The sequence below is a fragment of the Morus notabilis genome, unplaced genomic scaffold, assembly GCF_000414095.1.
Source record: "Morus notabilis unplaced genomic scaffold, ASM41409v2 Scaffold276, whole genome shotgun sequence".
Classification (NCBI taxonomy): domain Eukaryota; kingdom Viridiplantae; phylum Streptophyta; class Magnoliopsida; order Rosales; family Moraceae; genus Morus; species Morus notabilis.
Window position 1 is genome coordinate 1122223 of NW_010361626.1, and position 21093 is coordinate 1143315.

The 21093-nt window shown below is 34.1% G+C and overlaps 2 protein-coding genes across 2 annotated transcripts; both read left to right on the top strand.

Annotated features, from left to right (window-relative positions):
* The first annotated feature begins 4130 nt into the window (after positions 1-4130).
* On the top strand, positions 4131-6628 carry LOC21408686 (kxDL motif-containing protein 1). Its single transcript, XM_010100269.2, has 3 exons — positions 4131-4261; positions 5843-5995; positions 6199-6628. The coding sequence occupies exons 1-3, from the start codon at positions 4140-4142 to the stop codon at positions 6299-6301; spliced, it is 378 nt and encodes a 125-aa protein (XP_010098571.1). The 5' UTR covers positions 4131-4139; the 3' UTR covers positions 6302-6628.
* A 10188-nt stretch (positions 6629-16816) lies between these two features.
* Positions 16817-18289, top strand: LOC21408687 (probable polyamine transporter At3g13620). Its single transcript, XM_010100270.1, has one exon. It carries the CDS (start codon positions 16817-16819, stop codon positions 18287-18289), a length of 1473 nt encoding a protein of 490 aa, XP_010098572.1.
* The last annotated feature ends 2804 nt before the right edge of the window (positions 18290-21093 follow it).

The following is a 21093-nucleotide window of genomic DNA, read 5'->3' on the forward strand; positions in this document are numbered from 1 at the left end:
TTTTTAGTTTGAGGTATTCATTACATAAATGTAGGGTTATTCAAGTTTTCTACTGTGTATGATCACATGTGAGGGTCACATGAGAAACCATAACCAGGGATGGAAATGTCGATGTCGATCGGGTCGTGGAGGTTTGATTTACGGATAATGTCGACGAATATTTAAAAAAAAAAAAGATAGATATCTCAAGAAATTCTTAAAATTTTTTGTTAAAACTCCACAAAATGATAAACAATCAATATTACTTAATTTGAACTAATTTAATAATAAAAATAATGCATTTTTCTACAAGAATGTAAGAGTTATGTTACATAGTATAATAAAAAATTGTTATAATTACTTATGGTTCCAATATAATTTTACTTACTCATTACAAACGCGGTATTATAGTATAATTGTGTACATAAAAATTAACTAGCAAACACAATAGAGTACATACAAACTTTAAGTTTCTTTAATACCAAAATGAATTTTTAACAAGTTAAAAAGCATTAGTTGTGATCTTAATCTAAACAAATACATTTGCCATATAAGACAAACGTCAAACCCACACTACAAGTCAGTTTGGTCGTGCCATGAGCCAACCTATCTTGTCCCTATAATTTTCAATTTATTTATTTATTATTCTCTTTTACACTTCATTTTTTTTTTTTTTGAATTGCAAAACATGTTGATAAAATATAAATACATCTAAATAGTCCGTGAAAATCTTAAATGTTACGTCTTGCAACAATTGACCAAATGGATGTGAACACCAACCGAAATGGTCGGTTTGTGTCGGTCGGTGCCGCTTAGTTTCACGGCTAGAGAAGAACAACGATTATGGCTTTTGAGAAGAAAAAGGAGAACAGAAAAACTATTTGAGGTGGAGAAGAAGTACATGTTGTCGGTTGATTATGGAACCCGATTGAAACTAAAACAAGAAATTCATGAGTCAGAGAAGAAGATTCACATTTCTTGAATTCCTATATTCTTTGTTCAAATTAAGCTTTAAAAAAACTCGAGGATTAGTAATTGTCAATCAAGTTGTTTGTTATAACAAGATTATCATTAATTAAATTAACGAAACCTTAGTGTCAAGTGCACAATTCTCTAGTTGTTCTTATTTTATATGTGGCCCTATCATGACCTAGTTCGAATATGCATTATTAATGTTCTTATATTTATAGTATCGTTAGATATGATTAATAAAAACATTGGAATTATTATATTTAGAACCTTAGAATTTTGTTTCAAATTAAGCACAAAAAAACAACATTTAATAATATGAGATGTTCAATTAACTAAACGTCGAGACATATACAAAGTTAAATTCTACACAATAAAAATAATAACAAATACCTTAAAGAATTCAAATGAAAAATTAATTAGATGTCAGTAATTGGTTTAATATAGTGATATAATCCACGGAGTCACTAATCTTAAAAAAAAAGGAGTCATTAAAACACAAAAAGAAAAAGAACGTTAAAAAAAGTAGGGGTACTTGCTTAAGGCACTAATTAGTAACTAGTGCCTAGATTTAAAAAAATATATATTTTTGGGCACCATAAATACCGGTTAGCAACCGGTTTATATTTTGCTTACTACCCCATGCCCCTTGAATGAGCCATGCACCGTTGGATTGTTTTGCATAGAACAAACAAATTAAGACCTGTTTAGTTTGCTGATTCGAGTTGAGATATGAATTTATGTGAGAGCTTTTTATTGTAATAAAAAAGTTAAATGTAAGTATTTCTGAGAACTTTTTACTGTAATAAAACTCAAATTCTAAACTCGAATCGATGAAATGAACGGTAATTAACAGTTGATATTTTGGGAATGGGCCAATCTCTCAAATTCAAGGGAGAAAAATGGAAATAGGCCAAGACTTGAGATAAATAAAATTAATAGGCCAATAGTTTAAATAAGTTAATAAATAGGCCAAATTACTATTTTTGTCCATAATTTGTCTGGTTATGAACCATAACTTGATAAGTTATTGTCCATTTTTGTCCATAACTTGTCCGGCTATGAACCATAACTTGACAAGTTTGTTCATAACTTATCTGGTTATGAACCATAACTTAACAAATTATGCCTTATTAATTTCTATAACTAAAAATTAACTTATATAGTTTCTTAAGCTTTTCATGTTAACTTATTTTTTAGTATTTTCGCAAATTCAATGTGGGGGACTGTAGAAGAGTCCAAAAGGGAATTATATTTATTTTTCTTTCATTTCTTTAATTAGCGTAATAAAATAAAATAGTCAATCACCTTTCGGTCCCTCCTGCAGCAGTCCCCAGTACTGTGGAGATCAGCAAAAGAATTAAAAGGGGAAAACTGTTAGGTTTAGCCTTACCCGCGTGCATGGACCTCTGCAAACTGCAAAAAATATACACATTACATGTACAGAGGTACGCATAATAAGCATATTCACTTCCCACTTTTGTCTATAGTTAAGTGTAATATTATTCTCACGCTTAAAGACGAATAAATAAAAAAAACAAAAGAAAAAACCACCTGTAGTATTTTATCAGAGTCTCTTTTTCTTTCTTTCTTTTTATTCTTTATTATCTCTCTGTCTTTCTACAAAGAAAGCTACGACAAATGATGAACTTTTTCCAGGTGAGTATTTTTCAGAACGCGCGTGCTGTTAGATGCTTTTTCATGACAGTAATATATATTTGTTCTACTCTCAAGCTATGTAGTACTTTTCAAATTTATTTTTTTTAAAGAAAAAGGGCTAAGAAAAAAAGCCTTAATTAAAGGTCGTATATTTATTTATTTATTTTATTTACTTTTTGCTCTGAACTAAAGGTCGTTTATTTATTAGTCTTTTTGGGAGAAGGGAAAAGAAAAAGTTACAGAAGTATTCATGTACAGTTCTGCAGCCAGGTTGTTTTTAAAGATATAATGTTAATTAATATTGATATAATAGACTGTTTTTAGGGTTTGCCTAGCGTAAATCTAGGAAGGATTAGGGTTTAGAGAGCTTTGACTAACTGCAGTGTAGTTTACTTGTTTTTTCATGGTTTGAAGATTTTCTTGTTTTGTGAAAAATTAATTATGGGTTTTCGGGAAGGGCTTAGGGTTTTCTAGGGCACTGTGGAAGGTTTTTCTGTTTTGTTAGAAGATTTTGCATCAGGGAAATGATTATGGGGTGGATTTTGTTTGTTTGGTTCCCGGGAAAAGTGTTTTTGTGTTTTGATTGGTGAGAATGGGTAGGTATGGCTTATGAGGGCAGATTAAATAGGGAACTGCATGCGTGCATGCGAGTTTGGGGTCTCTTGCAGGGATGGTTTTTAGGAGAAGTTTAGGTTATTAATTAGTTATTAAAAACGCATGCTCCGTACATGTAACTCATTTATATAAATTACTTGGAGAAAAAAATGATAAAGAAATAAAGACAAAATGAAAAAATAAAGTAAAAGATAAGAAAAAAAAGACAAAAAAAATTAAGAAAAAAACTTATACGAAAATGTTTCACAACTGAAACTTAAATTTATGAATGTCACAAGTAAAAGATGTTTATGTAGAGACACATTTTAAAATAAATTAATTTAGCATGATAATTAAAAAATAATTTTAAATAACTGTAAGAAAAGTATTTAAAGAAGATATATTTGAAAATATATAAAAATTATATGACATATTATCTTCTTAAGGAGAGAATTAGATAGATTAGGGGGAGAAAGACGAGAATTTGTAGGGTAATTTTTAAAAAGACCCTATTTTTACTTTTTAGATTAAAACTAAGGCCCCGTTCATTTCGCCAATTCGAGTTTTGCTACAGTAAAAAGCTATCAGAAACAGTTACATCTAACTTTTTTGCTACAGTAAAAAGCTCTCACATAAAATCACATCTCAATTTAAATTAGAAACTCGAATCAACAAAGTGAATGAGCCCTAATTAAAAGATAGAGGTTTTTAAAAAAAGTAATTTTAATAAGTCAGGTAGAATGTGTAATTTTCTCAAATGTTTTGTAATGATCTTGTAAAAGTGTTACTGGGCCTAATGTCGAGGCCATTTGATTGGTCCTTTCATGCTTTGGAGTATGGGCCGCGGAACGATTGAATAGCCCAACCCAACCAACCAAAGACCCACCCACGTTCCGTCATCTCTTATTCTTCCCCTAACTTCATTACGTAGTTTGGCAATGGCGGAGCAGAAAAAGGAGAAAGATCCGTTGAAGGAAGCGTCAGAAGATATATCCCACCACTTCAAAACCTTAGTCAACGCTCGCGATTTGGATTCCCTCAAGCAAACTCAACATCTCATGTACTCTCTTGCTCTCTAACATTTGCTTGATTTTGTCGATCTTTCCACGTTTCTCTCTTGTACTGAATTAGGTTTCTTTTGATTAATGTTAATCCTTGCAATTTCTCGCTTTTCATTAATAATTCTGTTGGAAAGGAATAATTTTTGTAATTTCAAGTTTACGTTTGATTTATAATATTAGCTCAAATGTGAACTAATTAGGTTTTCGGAATTTCCTTGCCTTCCTTAAGAATGTGATTGAAAGGAATGAAACGAATAAAAGAAAGGAGATTATTCCCTTTCTGGCGGTTATTTGCATGTTACGAATTGGATTTTCAATTACCTTTCAAGTAGTAAGACTTAAAAAAAAAAAGTAGTAAGACTATAAAATAAAATTTTTTTTTGGCTTATTTCAATTGAATTGCAAGCAACAAAGTAAAGACTTAATATTGGCATTTTCTTTTCTCATTTTCTGCAAATGCTAAGTTTGTAAGTAAACTTAACATATGATATGAATAGGTGAGAAAGGAAAAAATTCCTCTCTTTTCCTTTTTCAATTCATGGTAAAATAAACGTCTCTGATTTCGTGAAGTGAATTAAAATGATTGAGGAATGCTTATGGATATGTGGACTTGAGATTAGGATTGGAAAGATTTTGAGAACTGAAATTATTGGGTTTTCAGTGTTTGTCATGTTTTGTTGTGACGTTTTTAGGAGTGCAACTTTTGTTTCAACATGCCATTCCTTGTATAGCCTTTGTTCTGTAGAAATTCCCACTTAATAAGGTGGCAAAAGAAGATGCTGCGTTGGGAGAATGTTGTTGTACCTTCTTCCGACGATACTTGGTAGATGATGACAAAGCCGTTCCTGTCTTTAATTAGAAGAAATAATGTTATGTTGGCTGAAGAATATGCAAACTTCGAGTTTGAGTTACATAAAGTGTAGCTTTCGACGGCTAAGTGAGTATCTTCAATTGATTGGCAAAGGAAAGCCGAGATTTTGATTTTGGTATGTCGATGATCTACTCATCATTTGAAATCCTTTTATGGATTTTGGTCCCAAATCTTTGGGGTCACGTTTTCCAATAAATGTTGATTACATTTCTTTCAATCCAAGGTTAATTGTTGGTTTCGTATGCACACACAAAATAAATAAATAGATAAAGAACTATGATTTTGAACCCTTTATGTTCGGATTTTGGATCAGGTGTTGAAGATATCTTGGTGAAGTATGATGGTATTGTCTTCTAATGAAAGCTTGTGTCAGAGCACTTTAGGATGTAAATTGGGGGCTCTACATTCTAATTAATGGATAAATAGACAAAAGTCTAGAACTCATGGTTCTTCTTTGAACTCATTATTTTTAGTTAAAACAATTGCATTTGCATATTTACAATTTGATGGAATGTCTGATTTGTGAATTTACAAGAGAAATTACTCCAGCAGCAAAAATGATGTCTGATTTTGCCAAATTAATATGTGGGGTCTTGCAGTTTCCGTTATGGCATCCAACACTATGTTGTTACTTGTTGCTGATTTCTTGAACGGTGCTTGGAATAGTTGCTGATTTATTTCCAGCTATAATTTCTTCTCTTGGGTGCAGATTGGGAAGGTTGCAAGACAGCAATGCGGTTCTGTCACATTTTAACGAGTATTCTGAAAATTGCTATGCTGAGGTTTCTGGAGATCTCACAAAAACTACGCGGGTCCTGAAGTCTATGAAGTCAGATCTCGACTACATATTTCAGAAGCTAAGGTTGGTGCATCTTATATGGTCTCATCGCTTCCATCCTAATTGCTTGGAGTATACTCTTTTTTTTTTAAGTTATTACAATGATTGTGTTACTATACTCTTGCAGTTTTCATTCCAGTGGTTGCTTATTTGTAGATTGCAAGTTTTCTAGCCATAATCTCTTTCCTTAGTTCGGTAATTTGACTCCCTCTTTCTCTGTCTAACAGGAGTATGAAATCGAGAATCTTGGCTACCTATCCAGATGCGTTTCCAGATGACTCAAAAGGAGAAATACTTGACCGCAGACCAGACCTGGAATTGCCTCAGTAACACACTAGACTATACATGCTAATAATACTAAGAAGTTGGGAAAAATTGTAGGTAAAAAGCATCTAATTCCTGTATTTTGTTTGCCCCGCAACTATTGCTACATGTATTTTTAGATTTACCTTCTGAAATTCTGATTTTATGCTTTCTTGATTTCTTCAAGGCAGGCCTTGTTATTCGTCTTTATAGATATTCATTTTCCCCCTCCAAAAACTTATTACACTTCTCTTCAGCTTTAGTAATTAGCTAAATTTTGATGACAATTCTACAACCATGACTCGTATAACTACCTTCCCACAAAGTATTGAGTTACAGCCTATTTTCTTCTCTGCCCTCTTTTTTCTTTTTTCTTTTTTCTTTTTTTTTTCTCCAGCAATTACATTTAACGGGAATTCCTGGAAGGAAATATATATCTTGATCATGGTAGGCTACCATCGGTCTCAGTAGCTGAGCCAATTTTTTTTTTCGGGGGCCCAATGGAATCAAAATCTTAAACTGAAAATTACAATGCAACTATATTTTCTTCACTTGGTCTCTCTTTTTACCTCTATTTTATTTTATTTATTATTTTATTTATTTTTCTTCCGAATGAACTAAGCTTGTGACATAGAGAGATTTGAATATTAGTTGTCGTTTTTATATTTTATTGTCGTTTGTCTTAATTTGAGAATTTAGCTAAGCTTTATTACTTTTATGTCGTTTATCTTAATAATTATTTTGTTATCGTTTTGTAAGTGGATTATAAATACCCACTTGAGCTATTGTATTAAGGGATTTTAAATTTTTTATAATTGAATTAGACTTGAGTTTCCTCTAATTGAGAATTTTCGTCTTGTGAGTTTTTTTAGGTAAATTTAGAATTACATGTCCCGTTTTTCGTCTGAATTTACCTTGTAAAATCCCCTTCCTATCCATTTCGTTGCGTCAGTTGGTATCAAAATTTTCGGTTTTTTCGGGGTTCGACACCATGATCGGTGACAAACGACCGTCATCACCACCACCACCGTGACTTTTACTCCGTCCACCTCCACCATCTTCACAATATTACGACCGTCATCACTACCACCACCGTGACTTTTACTCCGTCCACCTCTACCATCTTCACAATATTACGACTGTCATCACCACCACCACCTTCTCAGTCGTGAAGCAGCTCAGCAGATCAGCGAGATATGCACATCCCTTCTTTGTAAACTTGCCACCGATGATGAAGATGTTGGAAAATTCGGATTTGGGAGGATGAAAAGAATATAGAAAACAAGAAAAGGGTTTGAGGCGTATAGGAATACTTTCGTTTAAGATTTTATTTGCCCTCACTTCTCAAAGTTTGCTAATGAGTTTTAATAGCAAATTACCTTCAAGATACATCAAACCCTTGAACACAATATCCAGCAAAAATATTGAGTTCCAGAACAAAAATTAAGTCTGTATATTTTTTGGAGCATTTATTAAAGACAGGGGTGGATGCATCATCTTTAAACGTTACAACCTTTCACATAAAAATGCTTTTTCCAATATGAAGGTATCTTTTCATGGGCTGATGCACTTATAACAATGGTTATATCTATTGTTAATAAGTGCTCAGATATGTGAGAAAATATATCACCAAAGGATGCAATGGTCCAAAACCTTTCAGATCATTAAAACACACGAAAACACGTTTTCGGTAGCAATTTACGCTGCAGCGGATGATATTCCCACTGCAGCGCTCAGGGCCTTAAACAGGCGCTGTAGCGCCCAAAACAGGCGCTGCTGCGCGTCCATGCACCAGAATTGGTGCATATTTCGCTGCAGCGTATTCTTCTTGTGTTTTAGTCCAAATAATTACGTGATATTGTAATTGAGAGATATATTACAATCTCTCACTAGATTGTAATATTTCTCCAGAATTAGCAATGATAAACACGTACATACATTAAGGTATCTTTCGATTTTAACCTCCACTTAGTGACTATACTTCAAAGTATTCACAAGACAATAGTGTGCTTGCATTAAATTTTGTCTCTTAAGTAAATACCGGAAATATATCACATATGTGTTATCCCAGACTTAAAAATCTGTTTCAATCATTTAGTACTATTTCGGCCTTGTGCTCTATCTTGGATTCATGAACATTTACAAGACTAAATCATGGTCTTGTTAAGAACGGCACCATTCCTTATGTTCACTTAGGTGAAGATTCAAATTATATCTCTAGCTACTATGAGACTCGAACTCCATTAAGAGTATAAACTCAACCTCAACCACGTAGCTATATTGCACCGACATCTTGGAAGGGACTAATTAAAATTTAGTGCTAACCCGGTCACATAACAATGACTTGTTCTTACCCATTTAACTATAGAATAGCGGTACAACTACTACATAGTTGGGTTACCATCATCGGTGACTATTTCAAAGAAAGGTTTCAGTCTCATTCCACTAGACGTTTCTTTGACTAAGTCTCTTGAAAGACCTTTTCTCAAAGGATCCGCTAGGTTCTTGTTTATCTTAATATAAACAATATTAATAACTCTATCGGTTATTAATTATTTCACATATTCATGTCTCAAGCTAATATGTCTAGATTTCCCATTATAAACTTTGTTATAAGCTCTAGACAAAGTAGCTTCACTATCGTAGTACAAAGAAATAGATGACATCGGTTGTTGTCACATCTTAATATCAAACAATAGATTTTTCAGTCATTCCGCTTCTTTGCCCGCAGCGGCAAGTGCTATAAACTCACTCTTCATCGTGGAATGAGTTATGCACGTTTGTTTCTTAGAAGCCCAAGAGACGGCTCCTCTCGCAATTGTGAAAATTCAACCGGATGTGGATTTATTATCACTTGCACTTGTTATCCAACTTGCATCCGAGTACCCTTCAAGTACCGTCAGATAGTCATTATATGACAAACCCAAATTAATAGTTCTTTTAAGATAACTAAGTACTCTACCAATTGCATTCCAATGTTCAATACCCGGGTTACTCGTGAACCTAGACATTTTGCATACCGCAAATGCTATGTCGGGTCTTGTACAATGCATAGCATACATTAAGCTACCAATCGCAATAGCATATTCAAGCTGTGCCACCACTCGGCCTGCATTCTCTAGTAATTTAATACTAGAATCAAATGAAGTATTTGTTTCTTTAAACTTCAAATGATTGAATTTAAGAAGCACCTTTTTAATATAATGAGATTGACACAACGAGTAACATCCACTATGCTTCCTCACTCTTACACCTAAGATAGTATCTACCTCACCAAGATCTTTCATCTTAAATTGTGAAGTTAGATATTTCTTGGTATCATTTACCCCTTGCATGTTTGTTCCAAAGATAAGCAAGTCATCAACATATAAGCATATAATCAAATCAAAACTATTTGTAAATTTAGAGTATATGCATTTATCCGCATTATTATGCTTAAAACCATGAGATAAAATGACATTATCAAATTTCTCATGCCATTGTTTTGGTGCTTGCTTTAAACCATAAAGTGACTTGACTAACTTACAGACCTTCTTTTCATTTCCAAGTAGTACACCCTCTTTCGGGTTGTTCCATATAGATTTTCTCATCAAGATCACAATTTAAAAAAGCCGTATTAACATCCATTTGATGCACATGCAAATTGTATATTGCTGCAATTGTAAATAACACTTATGGATGTCAATCTAGCTACCGGAGCATATGTATCAAAATAGTCTATACCACGCTTTTGTTTAAAGCCCTTAGCTACCAATCTAGCTTGGAATGTTTGTATAGACCCATCGGTATTGTACTTTCTTCTAAACACCCATTTGTTGCTTATTGGTTTTGATCCCGGTGAAAAATCAACCAAGATCCAAGTTTGATTCGAGATAATCGAATCTATTTCATCATTAACGGCATCTCTCCAAAAAGAGACATTTCTTGAAGACACAGCTTCATTAAATGTCTTTGGATCTTCTTCTATATTAAGCAACAATAGTATTTTATTAAGTGCATAATTTCTATCTCTTTCAACCAAAAAGGTTAAAGCTTGGGATGAAATAAAATCCGGTCATAAGTCCTTTTCTTTTATTTCACGTTGACTTTTTCTCGGTTCGAAAGATGTCATAGACTCTTTCATTTTATTAGTGGAGGTTCCGGGAATGTCAACATATGATTTATTAACATTAGATTCTAATTCAATGGAAGAATCAAGGCTAAACTTGTTCTCAATAAATTCAACGTCTCTTGATTCTACAATAACATTAGAATCTAGATTCAATAACCAGGGAAATTCAATGTACTTGCATTGTCGTCCTCTAGCTCCTAACTTTGATGATTTAGGGTCAATTACTCTATAAAAGGCTAGACAGCCCCACACCCTTAAATACATCAAGTTTGATTTTCTTCATTTCCATACTTCATATGGAGAGACATGTGTTTTCATAAATGTAATCTTATTGTGAACATGACATGCTGTAAGTAAAGCTTTCCCCCATAAATTATTAGGCAATTTAGCATTAAGAAGCATAGAGTTAATCATATCGGTAAAAATTCTATTCTTTCTTTCAGCCAATCCATTTTGTTGAGGAGTAAAAGGGGCTGACTTTTGGTGAATAATTCAATGCTCTTCACAGAAAGCATCAAATTCATTTGAGAAATATTTACCACCTCTATCACTTCGAACCATTTTGATCTTCTTATTTTTTTGGTTCTCAATTTGAGCCTTATAAATTTTAAATTTATCAAAGGCTTCATCTTTTGTTCTAAGTAAATACACATAAGTGTATCTAGAACAATCATCAATAAAAGTGATAAAGTATCTCTTTCCTCCTCTTGTCAAAATTCCATTATGCTCACAAATATCGGTATAAATCATATCCAATATTTGAGTATTACGTTCAGCTATAGGAAAGGGTTTCTTAGTCATCTTTGCTTGTATGCAAATTTCACACTTATCATTTTTAATATCTTTGCAATTAATCAAACCATGTTTAGACATATATTTCAAAGATCTAAAATTTAAGTGTGCTAAACGTGCATGCTAAACACCAAAAGAATCAACAATATAAAGAGAATTCACATCATCTTTATTATTAATACTTAGTTTGTACATGTCATCACAAGAATATCCATTTCCCACAAAGATCTCATTCTTAGATACAATACAATTATTGCCCTCAAGTACAATCTTAAGCCCATTTTTACACATAAGACTAGCAGATACAAGATTTTTCCTAATGTCAGGAACATGAAGAACATTGTTCAAAGTAAGCTTCTTTCCGGAAGTAAAGTTAATCTCCACCACTCATCTCCCGGCAACCATCGCTGCATCATTATTCCCCATGAGAACCGTTTGTCCTTCCTTTTCCACTTTGTATGATAAGAACAAGGTCTTGTCATTACAAATGTGGATTGTGGCACCGGAATCAAGCCACCATTCGAAGGATTTAGATGCAGTCATGTTAGTTTCGGTAATCATGCCAATTTGCAATTCAGAGACCATAGCACAAATGTCTTCGGATTTCTCTTCAACGGCATTGGCTTTGTTGGTGTTAACTTCTTCCTTTTTCTTCTTGTATCTACAGCCATTTTGCCGATGGCCTTTCTTTCCACAAAAGAAACAATTTCCAGAAATTTTTTTTTGGCCATTACCGGGCTGTTTGAACTTCTTATCATTATTGACTTTGAAATTCTTTGAAAACTTACTAGCTTCGGCTACATTAACTTTAGAGGAATCTATAATCTTGCTCTTTGAATCACGAGACTTAGTCTATTCTTCGATTCTCAAGTGTTTTCGTAATTCCTCCAAAGTTATGTCATCTCTCCTATGAAGGAGTTTCTTTCTATAATCATTCCAACTTTGAGGCAATTTAGCAATAATTGCCCCACTTGGAATGATTCAGAAATTTCAACTTTCAATTCACGAAGCTTAGTAACAATGACTTGCAATTCATTTATTTGATCTAGAACGGACTTGGTATCAACTGTGACAAATTCAAGAAATTTCAAGATGAGAAATTTGTCCGTACCTTCCTTCTCAGTTTTGTACTTGTATTCGAGAGCGTTCCAAATCTCCACCGGAGACTCCATCGAGTTGTAAAGATCGTAGAGCCTATCGGAGAGAGTGTTGAGAATATGACCCCGGCACATGACTTCATCATCGTCACGCTTCTTCCTTGCCGTCTTCAATTCTTCAGAATCATCCTCCTTCGGTTCAGAAAGTGGCTCCAATTTCGGATCAAGCACGTAGGCGATTTTAAGCACGGTGAGAATGAAGAACAACTTTCCCTTTCAGCGGGTGAAATTGGTACCATCAAAACGATCAAGTTGGACATTCGGATTGAGAAAAGACGTCATGTTCTTTTCAACCTCCATTACAGCAAATTTAAAACCTTAAAGATTGTTGGAAAATTCAGATTTGGGAGGATGAAAAGAATATAGAAAACAAGAAGAGTGTTTGAGGCGTATAGGAATACTATCCATTAAGATTTTATTTGCCATCATTTTTCAAAGTTTGCTAATGAGTTTTAATGGTAAATTACTCACAAGATACATCAAACCCTTGAACACAATATCCAGTAAAAATATTGAGTTCCAAAATAAAAATTATATATATATATATATATTTTTTAGAGCATTTATTAAAGACAGAGATGCATGCATCCTCTTTAAACGTTACAACATTTCACATAAAGATATTTTTTCCAATATGAAGTTCTCTTTTCATGGGATGATGCACTTATAACAGGCGCTGCAGCGCGCCCAATGCCCGTGCACTGCAGCGCGTCTGTGCGCTGCTGCGCGTCCATGCCCCAAGATTGGTGCATATTTCGCTGCAGCGTATTCTTCTTGTATTTTAGTCCAAATAATTACGTGATATTGTAATTGAGAGATATATTAAGAAGAAGCGTGGGATCTCGATGAGACCTACAACCTCGGCAAGAGACATTCAAGAAACCCAGAGATCACCGGTCTTTTCTGTCATCCCCTTCGCCTAAATCCGCCGATAAAGAGAACCCATCTCAACATCGGGCTCATTTCTGTCCAGACCCGGGGAATGTGGACCCGGGGAATGTGGAGGTTCAAGAACCGAAACGTGCTTTCGAACGGCGACGGGAGAGGTTTGATGCCGGTCAACACCAAGGAGTGCTCCGCGATAGGATCCGAGATCCGTCGTTAGAAGTCGATAGTTCCCGAGTGCGACCTGTGTCACAATATCTTGACGATGGAGACTTCACTCAAAACCGATGGATATCCGAAGTGGTTCGGCGAGGTCGTCCAGTTGCGGTGCGGCGTTACCCATTACCTGCGCCAATAGATGCCGACGGTGAACTGTTACAGGACGACAAAAGCACCAAGATGGCGGTGAAAATCCGCAACAAGACAACGTCGTTGCTGCCTCAGGCGGAACTTCCGCCGCCGTCCAGGTCAGAATCCGATCAGCTCCGGAACGAGTTCGGTAATTGCAGCGTCCATGGCAGCCGAGGAGAAGACTGTTGCTGTCGCGGCCGTTCGAGTTCTTCCTCACCACAATGTGCAAAGCTCACTCAAACTTGTGACAGGCCCAACAAAGCTACCGTAGCCCAACAATCAATTGGCCCACATCAAGCACGTGAGTCCAGCAAGGAAAATAGCCGAACTGAGATTAATGAGACCAAAAGACAATGGGCTTGTTCATGTACATTTTTTTTGAGTTAAGGTGATTTGAGTTCATATCTTGATTTAAGTTAAGGTGTATTTGAATCTGATTTGAGTTGAGACTCTAATTTGAGTTTGTGTTAGATGTGCACATTTTGAGCTATGGTTTGAATTGAAAATCTATTGACTTTGTGTTTGGATGGGTTAAAACTTGAATTTGTATTAAGAAAGTATTTTACTAAAAACTCAATGGTGATGAAAAATTTAAATAGGATATATGTGTAGAGTTTTATTCGTGTCTTTGTTGTGAACGTATATAAAAAAAATCATCTCAATCGAAATTAAAATGAAAAAATTATGGCGTTTTTAAGAATATAAAAAATATTGTTCATCAACTTGAGTTGAAGGGGGAACTTGTACTTTTATAGCCCCAAACTATAAAAGAACACGAACTTAAATAAAGTTGTAATTTGAATTTAAATTTTTTTTTGAATTTAAAAGAACACGGACTTTAATTTTATTGTCTTTTGTCGTAGTTTAAGAATTTAGCTAAGTTTTGTTATTATTATGTCATTTATCTTAGCTATTATTTTGTTATCGTTTTGTAAGTGGACTATAAATAGCCACTTAAGCTATTCTATTAGGGGACTTGAATTGTTTGATAATTAAATTAGACTTGAATTTCCTCTCTAATTGAGGATTTTCCACTTGTGGGGTTTCTTTTAGGTAGATTAGGGATTCAATGTCCTGTTTTCCGTCTAGATTCGGCTGATAAAATCACGTTTTATCCATTCCGTTGCGTTAGCTTGTAATAGAATTTGATCCACTTTTTAAATTAAAGTCCATAAAATATAAGTGTACATAGTATTGTAATTGATTTTTGGTCTATTTGAGGTTTTAAGATTGAAAATGAGTATATATTGGGGCATCACTGAAATCTTTTTGAAAATTCTATCTTAGTATTGCAGTTTTGAAGCTTTTAGGAGGGGCAAATGGTAAGAAAAATAATAACATAAATTTTTTTTTGTGGGCCCAATGTAGCTTCGCTGATCGGTGTCGAAATTTCTAGTATCATGGTAGATTTAGGTTGGATACTTTCTGTGACCGAGGAGCTATCTATTGATGGTATGTAGGTGCGAAACTAGCGGGAACATTTGTGGTATTTGAAATGTTTAGGTAAAATATTTTTGTTAAAGTTTTTTTATGGTAAAATTCAAAGATTATGGTCGTGGTCTTTGTACAAAGCTCCCAAAAATTTAGAGAAAATTAGGGAATGTGCCCCTCTTAACCCTTCCATTTAGTTTTGCGCACCTATTTGGGCTCCCAGCGGGCTCATGGCACCTGTGTGAGAAAATTCTTCCTTTTTTTTCAAAATTATATAAGAGAGAAAGAGGAAAATATGTTAAGACTTGAGATGAATTAAAATTAATAAGTCAATAGTTTACATAAGTTAATAAATAGGTCAAATTATTGTTTTCGTCTATAATTTGTCTGGTTATGAACCATAACTTGACAAGTTATTGTCCATAACTTGTATGGTTATGAACCATAACTTGACAAGTTTGTCCATAACTTATCTGGTTATGAACCATAACTTGACAAGTTATGACCTATTAATTTCAATAACTAAAAATTAACCTATATACTTTCTTAAGCTTTTCATATTGGCCTATTTCTTACTATTTCCCATTATATAATTCTTCTTTGTCTGTCCCTCTCCTATTATTGGAATTCCAAAAGGTCCAGCGCCCCAAAATGGAAGGAACGAAATTCTGTTGTTTTGTTAGCCCTAATCTTTTCTACTTTTCTCATCGCGTTTCGAGTAAGGATCGGTATCATGATTCGTGACTCGCTATAATATTTTTTTCTCACAAAAAATACACATAAATTAAAAATAATTTTAAATTATGATTCTAAATTCATGAATCAAACATCCTCGTTTTCAAACTCTCACGATGTTTGCCACTTGAGAGGGAGATTGTCCCATTGGTAGGATTTTTTTTTTTCTATTTTGTAGCTTAATTTTTTCATGTTTTTTTAATGAATCAAGATATATGTTTATTCACGAAAAGCAGGAATAAAACATAAACTTTTTTAAAAAATAAGACATCTTTTTAAAAAAAAAAAAAAATAAGACAAATTTTTTTTAAAAGGTATATCCATTATCCACTGATGCAGAAGTTAAAAAAGAGTAATAATAATAAAATAAACGGAGAAGTCAAAAAAGCAGAATAACAAAAAGCAAAATCCTTATCATTATTATTTTCTTTAAGAAGAGATATACCATGCAAGATGGATAGAGGATCAAGTTCAGTTTTTTCGGGGAGGGAGAGAAAAAAGTATAAGAGCAAACGACGATTTCTGTTTGGGCATTTTGAGTGATCAGTAAATGATTGGTCGAACTTGTTCTCCGTTATCCACTAATGCAGAAGTAAAAAGCTCCAAAAAAAAAAAAAAAGCAGAAAAAAAAAAGAGTTCTTAATCCTCAAAGGGAATAAAAAATAAATAAAAATACCTCAGTTCTCTCTTTAATTTTCAAAATACTATTTAATGCCAACGAGAATTTCGTAACGAGGTTGAAAATTTTGGAAATTATTTAATGCAGAATCTTCCTATCATAAATCGATAATTATAAGAAACTCCAATCCAAAAATATAATAATGATACTAATAACAGCAAACATAACGTATTCGTGGTTTCATAATAAATTGCAACATCTATAAACCTAGTTGACCGAGATTTATTATAAATGTTATATGATATCTCCAACATCCGCGATTTATTATTATGATATATCTATGATATATGATATATCCAACATGAATCCCATCACAATTCAAAAATCAAAACACTTTTTTTTATGCATATAAATGCAAATATTAATCTCACGTTATTTTCATATTAATCCTCAAAACAATTATGGAGGTTCAACCTAACAGCCCTAGTACTCAAGATCTTCAACCAAACCCTAATCCTAACCCTAACCCTAACCCTAGTGATCATGACCGAAATCCTTTACCAAAAGATCAATTGCCCATAACAACCAAAACCACACCCTCAAATTCCAAAAAGCTAACACTTCTACCCCTCATCTTCCTCATCTACTTCGAGGTTGCCGGTGGCCCTTATGGTGAGGAGCCCGCGGTGCAAGCCGCCGGACCCCTCCTCGCCCTCCTCGGCTTCCTCCTCTTCCCCTTCATTTGGAGCATTCCGGAAGCCCTAGTCACCGCGGAGCTCTCCACCGCCTTCCCCGGCAATGGCGGCTTTGTCATCTGGGCCGAGCGAGCCTTCGGACCCTTCTGGGGCTCCCTCATGGGAACCTGGAAGTTCCTCAGCGTGGTGATCAACATTGCAGCCTTTCCGATCCTCTGCGTCGACTATCTTGAGAAGATCTTCCCGGTTTTCGACTCCGGTTGGCCTCGTTATGTCGCTATTTTCGCCATGATCTGCATCCTTGCCATCCTTAACTACTTCGGTTTAACCATAGTCGGCTACGTTGCCGTGGCTTTAGCTCTCGTTTCGCTCTCGCCGTTTATTCTTATGTCGTTGATTTCGATTCCGAAGATTCGTCCCCATCGATGGATTAGCTTGGGGCAGAAGGGAGTGAAGAAGAATTGGAATTTGTACTTCAACACTTTGTTTTGGAACTTGAATTTTTGGGACAATGTTTCCACTTTGGCTGGGGAAGTTGACCAGCCTCACAAGACATTCCCTCTCGCTCTCTTAGTCGCCGTCATATTCACTTGTTTATCATATTTGTTACCACTTTTCGCCGTCGTCGGGTCGGTTTCGGTGGATCAGAGCCTGTGGGAGACCGGATTCCATGCCGAGGCGGCGCAAATCATCGCCGGGAAGTGGCTGAAAGTTTGGTTAGAAATCGGCGCGGTGTTGTCCGCAATCGGACTCTTCGAAGCTCAACTAAGCAGTTCTGCGTACCAAATTCTCGGCATGGCTGATCTAGGTTTTTTGCCTAAAATCTTCGGTCTTCGCTCAAAGAAATTCAACACTCCATTTGCAGGTATTTTATTGTCCACCGGAATCGTTCTTGCTGTTTCTTACCTAGATTTCACGGTCATTATTTCGTCAGCAAATTTCTTGTACAGTTTGGGAATGTTGTTGGAATTTGCTTCGTTTATTTGGCTAAGGAGAAAAATGCCTGCCTTGAAGAGACCATATAAGGTTCCAATGAGATTGCCGGGAATAGTCATAATGTGCTTGATTCCATCTGGGTTTTTGATTTTTGTCATGGCCATAGCTACCAAGATTGTGTTCTTGATTAGTGGGGTTATGACTGCTGCTGGGATTGGATGGTATTTCTTCATGAAGTTTTGCAAGGCAAGAAATTGGTTTAAATTCAACAACAATGAATTCAATCCTGATGAGGATTCATAATATTAGAAGTGACATTAATTGTATTTCTTTCTTTTATTATATTAGCTTTTTCAGAAATTATGTTGAGTGTTTGGCCTTTCTCAAGTACTTTGTTTTCTCATTATTTTTATTGCGAAGTATACAAATACACCATGGGATATATGCAACAAAAAATAAAAGGTTACTCCTCAATATTGCTGGGAGCTGCTTGTCGTGTTTGGCACACCCCAATTAATTAGGTACAACCACGTTGTCGCTGTGTTGTGCTATCCCAAGGTCTCTATCCATTAGTTCGAAACAGTTCATTGGTCCATGCATTTATGGTGTGAGTTATATCCATAGAATCAAAATGCAAAAGTACCACTTCTTCTCTCTCTCTTGCAACAGCCGGCAAACTTCATCTTTCATCACCGGGCATTCATCGTTCAAGCCCTGCATCATCGGCATCTTGTCGATGTGCTCCATCACCATCACCATCGTAGTCTGAGATTTTACGGCTTGTTCGGTTGCATTTTTAAGTTATGGTGACTTGAGTGTAAATTTTGAGTTAAATTTGAGTTGAAGTTGTAATTTAAATTTGTGTTTGGACGTGCACATTTGAGTTATGACTTGAATTGAGAATTTATTTGAGTTTGTGTTTGAGTTGGTCAAAACTTGAATTTGTATTTAAATAGTATTTTAATAAAAACTCAATGGTGATGAAAAATTTTAATAGGATATATGGGTGGGGTTTTATTCTTCTCTTCGTTGTGAACGCATAGAAAAAAGATCATCTCAATCGGAATTAAAACAAAAAAGTTATGATGTTTTTAAGAATAGGAAAAATATTGTTCATTAACAAGTTTGAGTTTAAAAACTTGAGTTGAAGGGAAAACTTGAACTCAGATTTTAACCCCAAACTCTCAAGTTAAAAGTCAAGTTCAAACTCAAATTTTATAAAGGAACATGAACTTGAATAAAATTAGAATTTGAGTTTAAACTTTTTTTAAATTTTACTTCAAAAGAACAAGCTCTTATTAATGTAACGGAAGCGTTAAATTAAAACTCAAGATCCACAGAGAATATTGAAAATGAGTGTGCGAGTAATTTTTTGATTCAAAAAAATACCGTAAAACAAACTAAAGGAGATAATAATCTCTAAAATTTTATTAATCAATCAACTCCAAAAAATAAAAGTACAATTAATCTTTTTTAATATTTTTTAAGATACAACTAATCGTTTTTAAATAGAGAATTTTAAAATTGAAATTAAAAAAAATCTTGCTCAATCTAAAATTAGAATTCAAATTAAAGGGTCTTATCCATATAATTCAATCTAAAGAATCTTATCCTACTCTAAATTTGAAATTAAAATGGGAGATTTGGTGTTATGATACAACTACCGGAGTTTCTTTTTTGGCTGCATCAGATTTCAACAACGTGAACCAGTTCACCGCAACTAGACCTCGTTATTCGAACTATATTGCGTCGTCCACACCTATGTCGCTGGTGAGAAAGGACCGTCTGTGTGGAAATGGCAACCATATTATTTTCTTTTAATTTTATTTTTTTATTTTAAGGGTAAAATAATCCTTATGCTAATTAAAAGTGAGACGTATCAAACGAATTATATAAAATGAAAAAAGAAATTAATTTTAAATTTTGATAAATTAATCTATGAATTTTTATTTTTATTTTTTTGACAATTTTAGTCTCTTACATAATAATTGACGAGCAATTTCTGAAATTTAACATAAATAATCATATTTCTATCCCATTACAACATAAAAATTTTACAATAATATCTATAGTAAATTTAAAATGTTCTTGTTTTTCAATGGGTTTTAATATTATTGAAGAGAATATATTTCACGTGGTAGAACTATTTCTGTAAACTTTTAATTTATTACGCGATGGACAAATAATTGATCACCAATGTCTATAAGGATCGCGCAATGGCTAGAGAGATTGAGATTGAGGAGACAGAAAGAGCACAATAGTAAGAGGGGGAGAGAAGAGAGCAAGAGTGAGTGATGGTCCTGGTGGAGGAAAGAGAGGAATCTGTAATTTTTTTTATCTTTTTTAATATTTATTAAGGTCTCGTTTATTTTACCGATTCGAGTTTTCAGTTCTAAGTTTCTACAGTTAAAAACTATCAAAAAATGTCACATCTAACTTTTTATACTACAGTTAAAAGCTCTTAGAAAATGTTTATTATATCTCAGTTCGAATTGAAAATTCAAATTCGCGAAGCGAACGAGGCTTAAATTGTTTTCTAATTTTGCTATTAATTTAAAATTATCCCCCCCTCAATAAGCTATTTCTTTATTGTGGTAATTACTCACTACAAGAAATTGTAGTTTTAGCGACAAAATTTTAACATATAGCTACAAAAGTGATTTGAAGTTAAATCTAAATTTTCTTGTAGGAACTGTAGTATTTACTTATGTGATAGTTGGGGTTCGGATCAAGTGCAGTTCATTATTTTCATTAATTTAAAAAAAAATGTATGACTCGTTTAGTTTGTTGATTCGAGTTGAGATGTGATTTTATATAAGAGTTTTTTATTATAATAAAAAATTTAAATGTAACCGTTTTTAAAAACTTTTAAAGGTTGTTTGGTTGAGGGATTCGTCCCCCGGTTCGAATCATGATTCATAATTCGTTATAGTATTTTCTCTCATAAAAATACACATAAATAAAAAATGATTCTAATCTTATGATTCTAATCCATGAACTAAACATTTTCTTAATTCTAAACTCAAATCGGTGAAATGAACTGCCTTAATTTGCAGTTACGGAAGTCTTATACGATCTGTCGTTTGAGCGGCCAAACCCAAGCATAA